General features: G+C 20.2%; 4 protein-coding genes across 4 annotated transcripts; 2 read left to right on the forward strand and 2 right to left on the reverse strand.

The window, feature by feature from the left end:
- Window positions 1-1020: 1020 nt before the first annotated feature.
- Window positions 1021-1602, forward strand: SRAE_X000214200 (Glycoprotein 3-alpha-L-fucosyltransferase A; the record flags this gene model as incomplete). The annotated part of the gene is made up of 2 exons (XM_024644429.1): window positions 1021-1355; window positions 1398-1602. The coding sequence occupies 2 exons, from the start codon at window positions 1021-1023 to the stop codon at window positions 1600-1602; spliced, it is 540 nt and encodes a 179-aa protein (XP_024499613.1).
- Window positions 1603-3251: 1649 nt separating this feature from the next.
- On the forward strand, window positions 3252-4549 carry SRAE_X000214300 (Gamma-aminobutyric acid A receptor/Glycine receptor alpha family and Neurotransmitter-gated ion-channel transmembrane domain and Neurotransmitter-gated ion-channel family and Neurotransmitter-gated ion-channel ligand-binding domain-containing protein; the record flags this gene model as incomplete). Its single annotated transcript, XM_024644440.1, has 4 exons — window positions 3252-3372; window positions 3423-3617; window positions 3763-4364; window positions 4418-4549. 4 exons carry the CDS (start codon window positions 3252-3254, stop codon window positions 4547-4549), a joined length of 1050 nt encoding a protein of 349 aa, XP_024499614.1.
- Window positions 4550-4772: 223 nt separating this feature from the next.
- On the reverse strand, window positions 4773-6345 carry SRAE_X000214400 (SH3 domain-containing protein; the record flags this gene model as incomplete). Its single annotated transcript, XM_024644451.1, has 3 exons — window positions 4773-5927; window positions 5987-6138; window positions 6207-6345. The coding sequence occupies 3 exons, from the start codon at window positions 6343-6345 to the stop codon at window positions 4773-4775; spliced, it is 1446 nt and encodes a 481-aa protein (XP_024499615.1).
- A 1351-nt stretch (window positions 6346-7696) lies between these two features.
- Window positions 7697-9447, reverse strand: SRAE_X000214500 (Zinc finger, RING/FYVE/PHD-type domain and Zinc finger, C4H2-type family-containing protein; the record flags this gene model as incomplete). The annotated part of the gene is made up of 2 exons (XM_024644462.1): window positions 7697-8507; window positions 9362-9447. 2 exons carry the CDS (start codon window positions 9445-9447, stop codon window positions 7697-7699), a joined length of 897 nt encoding a protein of 298 aa, XP_024499616.1.

Raw genomic sequence — 9447 nt, forward strand, 5'->3', positions numbered from 1 at the left:
TTAAAAAGTTATTCTTTTTAAATTGCCGAATTTGATATGAGTTTAATATAAAAGAGTATGATTACTTTTAAGTATTAATATATTTTCTGTTTACATTTAACATCCTCAATTTATTATTGTAACAATAAGATTTATTTAAATTTATAATTATTTCCAAATAATTTATTCAAATTTTATATCAAGTATAATCTTATTTTTATTTGTCTTTAAATTTCTATTCTTAATAATATATTACTAATATATATATATATTAAAATTATTATAAATTTATTATTATTTATAGATATATAAATTTTTTTTTATTTATTAATTATGATTTTAACAAAACTAATTATTTCTATTATAAATAAAAATATTAAAAAAATCTTTAAATTATATAATATATATATTATTTATATAATATTTTTATTAATAATATTTACTATTTTACTATTTTTTTATTTAATACAATTGAATATATTAATTTATTATATAAAATCATCTAAAATTGATTTGGATAATATATTTGATGGAAATTTTAATACAAATGCAAACACCGATCGTGTATTGGAACAATTAAATTTTATACCTAATAAAAGTTTTGAAAGAACAATATTATTTTATGATCATACAAATACAAACAATGGTAGTGGTCCTTTTTTTCAAAGCAATTGCCCTTACAAAAACTGTTTTATAACAAATTCAAAAGATTTTTTAAATAAATCAAATTATATTATATTCGCACCTGATGAAATAGATGATGTTACATTAACAAAGTTACATAATAAAAGGTTTATCAATCAAATATGGGTATTAAAATTATTTGAAAATCCAGAAAATACAGAAAATTTGAGTAAATTTAATAATTTAATCAATTATACATCTAGTTATCGTTGGGATTCCGATATTGTTGTTCCATATGGTAAATTTGTAACAAATAACAATGATAAATATATAAATAAAAAGAATAAATATACTAAAAGATATATACAAAAAAAAGAACTAACAATTAAATTGAAGAATAAAGAGAATCGAATAGCTATGTTTGTATCAAATTGCTTTACAAAAAATTTTAGACTTAATTATACTTATCAAATAGGAAAATATTATCCAGTTGATATATATGGTAAATGTGGTGATAAAACAATTAATAGATCTGATGGTTATAAAATATTAAAAAATAAATATAAATATTATTTAGCATTTGAAAATGGAAATTGTAAAGAATATGTAACTGAAAAATTTTTTATTAATGCTTTACAAAATTATGTTATACCAATTGTTTTAGGACCATCTAAAAAATATTATGAAAATATTGCTCCAAAAAATTCATTTATTCATGTTAATGATTTTAAAAATGCTAAACAATTGTCATTGTAAGTTTATATCTATTTAATTAATAATTTTATTATTTTTAGATATCTTAAATTTTTGGATGACAATCCTTCTGAATATCTTAAATATTTTGAATGGATAAATGATGGAAAATTTATTGATACACAATTTTGGTGTAGATTATGTATTTTTGCTCAAAATCCAAAGAAAAAAATTTACCATGATATTAATAAATGGTGGAAAGGAAAGAAGACTTGTGATAACGAAAAATCTCAATGGAAAACGTAAAAAATTATTATGCTTTCATTTTATTGCTTTTTATAAACTATTCTATTTTTTTTTTATTTAAAAATATATATTTTTATGTCCCTGAAGTCTCTATTTATTTATTTATTTTTTTTTAGTAAGTAAAATTTCTTTTTTTTTATAAATAACCAACATTTTGAATGACTTTAAATATATACATTTTAAAGTAATGCAATTATACAATATCCTAAATAAAACAATTAGTATAAAGCATTTTATCTAAAAATATAAATTTATATTTTTCTTATTTTATATCCATTAAATGATGAATAAACAAATATAATCTTGTGTTAATACACTATTTACTATTATAATTATTTTTAAAATTAATGTTATATAAAATTAATTATAATAAATTTAAATAATAAATTTTTATGTTTTAAAGATTAACAAACTTTTAAACAATTATTTAATGAATAAATAATATGATAAAACAGGAACTAGAAAACTTTCTTTAAATAATAGATATAAATTAACAGAATATTATCACTTGAATTGTCACATTTTACAATATTTTTAAAAATTATATTTAAGAAATTTTAAAAAAAAAAATTATTTTACTTTTACTCCAATATTTTTGATTTAATTTATTTTGACCAAATATTCAATATTAAATCTTTTATAATATTTTAAAATATTTTCTATAACTTAAATTTAGAAACTTTATTTAATAGTTCCATTTTGAAGTTAAATTAACTTTAAATACATTTTATTAAGAGGAGCATCCTAAAATTTATATTACTGTTAAAAACTTTTTGAAAAGATAGATAATAAAATATACTACAATAAATTAACTTTAACAAACAACAATTATATTTAATTTCTTTGTAACTTCATTTGTTACTAGCTATATCTATTATGAATTTAAAAATCATATATATTAAGAATTTTTCAATATATTACTAATACTTTTTCCTCATATATATATATATATACATATAATTTTTAACTTTATATCTATTATTTATATATATATTTATTTGTAAAAAAATAATGTTTAACATTGTCCCAAGGAACATCAAATTTAGGAATAAAAAAATTGTCACATTATAAATATTTTTCTTTCTTTTAATATTTAAATTGTCTATGTTTATTGGAAAATTTGTAAAGTTTTCTTATTAATATATTATTTATATATTTTTTTTTATCTTCTATTCTTCAATTTATTAAAATTTTAGAAAAGAAAAAAATAATAAAATTATGATTTGAAAATATATTTGAAGGCTTAATAATTGTACAACCAGTCATTCTTTCATCGTGTTTTTAACGTTTTTCAAAATTTTAAAGGAAAAAAAAGTATCGAATTACTTTTTTAGAGAATAACTATTGAAAAGCTTTAAAATTGTTACTTATTGAAAATAACAAACAAAAATTTAATATATTTCTATTGTTTAAAACAAATTAATTCAAATAATATAGTTTTATATAAATTTTCTAATATCATAATATACATATATATATATATATATAAATATATATTTTAATATTTATATTCTATTCAAATTACAATGAAAAAATTACAATTTAAATTTTTTTTATATATTTTAATATGGAAATTGATTGATATTTTATGCCAATATGATGATTACAAATATTGTTCTAATGAAACAGATATAATAGATCATTTATTAATGGATACATCGCAACATTATAATCGTCATCAATTACCATCATTTCCTGTAACTGTTAAAATTGAACTTTGGATTCAAGAAGTAACATCAGTTTCAGAAATGTCAGAAGATTTTGAAATAGGTATGTAAAATTTTTAATAATTTATTTATATATTTAATTATATTTTATAGATTTATATGTTAATGAATATTGGGAAGATCCCGCTTTACAATATGATTATATGAGACCTTGTAAAGGAAATTTAACATTTGATTATAATATGTGGGATGAAATATGGATTCCAAATACATGTTTTATTAATACAAAAAGTGCAGAAATTCATAGTTCTCCATTTCGAAATGTTTTTTTAATGGTATTCCCTAATGGTATGTTTTTTTTTAAAAAAAATTACGAATACTTAAAAAAGTATAGATTTAAAAAAAAATATTTTTAAAAAAAATATGTACTTTAAATTTAATTTTAACATTCAAATAATTTTCATTTAGTAAAATAACTTTATTTTTAATTTAGGATCTCTTTGGTCAAATTGGAGAATTAAAAGTAGAGGACCATGTGAAGTAGACTTAAGACACTTTCCTCTTGATTCAATTTCTTGTTATTTAACTTTTGAATCATATAATTATAATCAAAAAGAAGTTCATATGGTATGGCATCCAGAAGTCCCTGTTTCTTTATCAAAAAATATAACACTTCCTGATTTTGATTTGGTTCATTTTAATCATGTCGCAATAACAAAACAATATGCGGCTGGGAATTGGGATGAATTGACGGTGTCTTTCATGTTTAGAAGACGATACGGGTGGTATTTACTACAAGGATATATTCCCACATACATGACAGTTTTTATTAGTTGGATTCCATTTTATTTAGGACCAAAAGCTATACCTGCAAGAACAATGATTGGTGTAAATGCATTATTAGCAATAACATTTCAATTTGGTAATGTTATTAGAAATTTACCTAGAGTTAATTATGTTAAAGCAATAGATGTTTGGATGTTATCAGGAATTGGTTTTGTATTTGCTTCACTTGTTGAATTAGCAATTGTTGGATATGTTACACGAAATGATGAAAAAATATGTAAAATGAATAATGTAACAAAGAAAAAAAAGGTAAATTTTATATCATACAAAAAAATTTTAATTTTATAATTAATAATTTATAGAAAAAAATTACAAATAAAATCAATTGTGAACAATTAGATTTATTATCTAGAATACTATTTCCTGCTGTTTTTACATTTTTTAATTTAATATATTGGGGAGTTTACATGAAAGGACTGAGAAATAATTTTTAATTAATCCATATTATATAGGTGAATTTTGCAAATTATTCCTGTGCCTTATTACAAATTTTTTTTTTTACATAAATTAATTAACAATAAAAATAAATTATTATTATTTTTTATATAGTAAATTATTCATTAAAAAAAAATATTTTTACGAGCATGAAAAAACTTAAAAAATTAAGATATATCTTTTTACTAAATTTATTAAGATAAAAACAAAAAAATTGTTCTTCTATCGTTGAAAAAGGTCTACAAAGTCGCTTGGGCACCAACCACTTCTTGATGTATCAAGATCACGACAAAATATCCATCCACGATTACCACCTTTCATAAAGAAATATTTCTTTCCTGCTTCTAGTCCTAATTCAGCTCTTGATCGTGGTGAATAATATATTTTAGCTACAACTAAATTTCCATACTCCCATGTATTATATTTAAAAATTGGTATAGGTTGATTATCATAATCAGGTGCAGGAATTGGAATTCTATCTTGATACATATCTCTTTCAGCATATGATGTACTATGATGTTTTACATGTGTTTCTTTATGTATTGGTAGGTAAGATGATATATGATGATGTGAATGATGATGTTCTGTTGTTTCTTTCTCAATATCTTTTTTTGATTTTGTTGTTATTTTTGGGTTTATTGGTGAAGAATTTGTTTGCTTAGATTCTTTTATTTTTCTTTCAAATTCCTCAACAACATCTTTTTGCTTTGAAATATTATTTTCATAATCATGAGTAATTTTAATTTCTTTCTTTTCATTAACAATTGGAGTAGATTTAAAATCTTCAATAACTGTAGAATGACTTTTTAAAGAAGTTGAATCTTTAGTAAAAGGCATTTCAGGAAGTTCTTCATGATAAAGTTGACATAAAGTTGAATTTACATGTGAAGGTATACTTTCAGTATCAGTTGTATTTATTTCTTGAATATTAATAACGTTATTATTATGTTCCTCCTGAACTATATTTTTAATTTCTTCTGCAGCATCCATTAATTGTTTATCAAGATTTTCATCTTCTTTATTACTTTCATTTTTTATAGCAACCTTATCTTCTTTTGATAATGTATTGTGTCTTGTATTTGTACAACTAGGATCAATAAGTTGTATAGCATTTTTATAAAATTCACATTGCTTTACTGTTATTTCTTTGTTAAATCTTTTTACAAATTCATATCTTATTCTTGCAATATTTCTATGATCTTCTAATGATGCATCTAAAAATTCTTGAACATCATCATTAGTAATTTTTTTCTTCTTCAATAAAGCATTCTTTTTTTTAACCTGTTGATCAAATGTTTCTTTCATTGTTGCTATATGACCTTTTTCTCTCTTAGATTGTGCTTGAAGTTTAGAAACAAATTTTTTGATACACTCAATCTATATATTAAAAAAAAATTAATATAAATATAATAAAAAAATAATAAATAATAACATACGCTTTCAGTGTATTCTTTTAAAACAAGATCAAAATTTCTTGCAATTTCTTTTGTTTGATTAGATGAGATTTTTGCATCATCACAATTATCTGGGCTAGTTTTAGAAAATTCATTGAGTGTTGATAGATAACCTTTAGTTGCAGTATTCATTTCTAAAAAAAGAGTAGAATTTATTAATAATAACATTTATTATTTTATTAACACAAAAAAAAAATCTAACCTTCAATTGTTTTTAACCATTTCTCTCCTGCACTAGTAAGTGATAAAAGTTGAGGATAAAATTTTTCTTCTAATTGTTGTTGAATATTTTTAACAATCTTGTATTTTGGATCGTTATTTATTTTAATATGAGATGCCATTTTCTAAAATAAATATGAAGAATAAAAAATAATAAAAAAAAATTGGTAGAAGTAATATTAAAAGGTTATAGTAAAATAAGACGTGAAAAGTATTAAATTTTAAATATTTACTTTAATAATATTTGGTAATGTAAATAAAATGTGATTTTTAGTGAGGCAAACAAAGTAAAGATAGAATGATGATTATTCAAATCAGATTAAATTTGAATGCCTTTTCTAATTATGATCATATTTAATGGTATAATAAAGAAAAAATATTACAATGTTTAAAAATAAATGGTATATATATAATGAAAAAAAAATTATATTGCATATAATGTATAAAAGAAACAATTAAATATTTCTATTAATAAATGAATAACTTTATAATCATACTTTCTATTAAAACAATATTCTACAATAAAAAGAATATATAGATAATAAATTTTGATAACAGGTATAAAAATCATAGAAAAATGGATAAAAGGTTAACGTTAAATTTTTATTCTTACGGTAATCTACGTCTTAATGAAATAATATAATGATTAAAATGATAAGTTATATATTTAATATTAAAAATGTATTAAATAAGAAACTTCAATGCGGGTATGTAATGTTATATGAAATAATAAATTTTCATATACAAACCAAAATAATGATAAGATGTTATGAATGAATAAACTGTACTTAAGTAAGTAATCAAAATTTCTACTAAACACCTTTATTTATACAGATATATTACCTTTAATGTACATAATAATTTACATTTTTGTGGTTATCAAATAAGACAGAATATATCTTTTAGTGAAAATTTAATCAGTTATAAATTCTAAATTTTATAAATAGTGATAACACTTAAATAACTGATATAGTTTAAATTTATATAATTCCTTGATATACTATTTAATGTGCTAAAACATTTTTAACATGTTACTTTCAAGTATACCGACATAAATAAATTTTCTAAGTTGTCAATACTTTTAAAGATTCTTTAAAGATTAGTGGACCATCATGTAAGTAAATAATTTTAATTAAAGAAATAAAATGATAAATTAAAATGTGTTTTATTGCTCCAAAATATTGCAGTATATTTTAATAGCTTTACAATAAAAAAAATAATGATAACACTAAAATAATACAAAAAAAAATCATACAAATGATGACAAATTAAAAGAAAACATTTAATAAAAATTAAATTGTTGAGTATGATCAATATAAAAGATAATTGTTGTGACCACTTCATGAATATTTGATTATTTAATTTAAAAAAAAAAGATTATAATCTTGTAAAATTGAACAGCATACAAATGTTAAAGCTTAATTTGATAATTATTTTTTTTCAAAATAAAATATTACATTTTTTAAAATTTTTTTATTCACCTTTTCTTTTAGGTTTTTTTGGATTTTTTGATCTACTTTTACTTTTACACATAGGACATATAGGAGCATTACGATGAATTTGTTGTAAACAAGATTGACATGTCTTCATCGGTGGTGATTGATGGCTATTATCTTTTCCAATAGAGTGCATACCAGGAGTCATCATTCTTATATTTGAATGAAATCTAGCAGCATTATTTAAAGCACTTGGTAACCCATTTCCTAATCCTAAATTTTGCATCGGTGTTTGAAATTGTGGTGCTGAATTATTACTCATTAGATATGAAGATGGATCAAAATTAAACATTATATTTGGTAATTTAAATGGTGTTAAAAATGGATTTGGTAACTGTCCTTGGGTTATATTTGGTGTTGAAGTTGAGTTGCTATTAGGTGGTGTAATATTAGAATTAACGTTCTCTGATTCTTCTTCTTTAATTTTTAATTTAAATTCATTTAATCCAGAAGGAAGTGATGTTATAGGAATAACATCAGTCTCTTTTATACAACCAGATTCTAACCCAAGTTTATTAGCATTTTCTAAAAGTTTAAATACCTCTGAATATTTTTGTGATAATTTCAATTCAAGTGTTTTTCTATCTGTTTTTATTTCTAAAAGTACCTTTTCTAATGATTCTTTGTCATTATTTATTTGACGAAGTATATCTTCTTGTTCCTGTTTTTCTTTTAAGATTGCTTCTAATGTTACTTGTGTTTCACTAAAGAAATCTCCTGCTCTTTGATATTCTTCATATTCACCTAATAATTCTGAACGTTTAAGACCAAAATCTTCAATTGCTTTTCTAAAAATTTATTTTATAAATAAAAATATGTAATTTATCTTTTAATATTATGTATATATAAATTTTTTTTTTATTGTATTGTAAAATTTTATAAAATATTAATCAAAAGTAACAAAATAAATATATTACATATTCTTCTTATTGTTATTTTTACATGGGAATAATATATTTTCACAAATTTGACCAATAACTTTTAATTCTAAAGTATAGACTATTTAAAAGTCAAAGAATACCGAAAATAAAAGTTTTAGTTATTTAATTTATTGACATGTTATATTGGAGAAATTCATTTATGTGGTGTAAAAATAAATATAAAAGTTATGGTATAGGGTCATTAAATATGACATGAGGGCAAGATAAAAAAGAAGAAATGTTTTCAATTATTAGTGAATAGAAATAAAATAAATATTAATCACAAGAGAATTGATTAATCAATTTATATTTTTTGTTTTTTTAACTTATACAAATAAAGTATTTTTATTATAAATGATTAGTCATGTAGAAATTTTTGAATAAATAATATTATCTCATAACATATTTTAGTGAGTCATTGTAAATGACAAATTGGAACTAAAGAAGATGACATTAAAAAGTAATTTTTAGACTATCAAGATAACTTAAAATATTTTATCAAAATATTTAATATCAAATGTTATTACTTTGCTAATGTTGTTATCTAATCTTAATAAAAATTCTTAGTCTTTTTTTTCCTCTTTTTTTTTTAAGTATTATTAGAAAGTACAAAATATTCTATTTACATAGTTAAATTACAAATAAATTTTTTTTTGTATATATAAAAGAATTTAAAATTGTAAATATCTAATTGAAAAAAAATTCTTTTTCAATAAACTTACTTTGCAATTGCAATTTTTGATAATTCAATTTTGACATCATCAAGTGAAACAGTAGACATATCATAGTTTTCCTCAACTGTTGACAT

Source organism: Strongyloides ratti, scaffold srae_chrx_scaffold0000004 (assembly GCF_001040885.1).
Source record: "Strongyloides ratti genome assembly S_ratti_ED321, scaffold srae_chrx_scaffold0000004".
Taxonomy (NCBI): domain Eukaryota; kingdom Metazoa; phylum Nematoda; class Chromadorea; order Rhabditida; family Strongyloididae; genus Strongyloides; species Strongyloides ratti.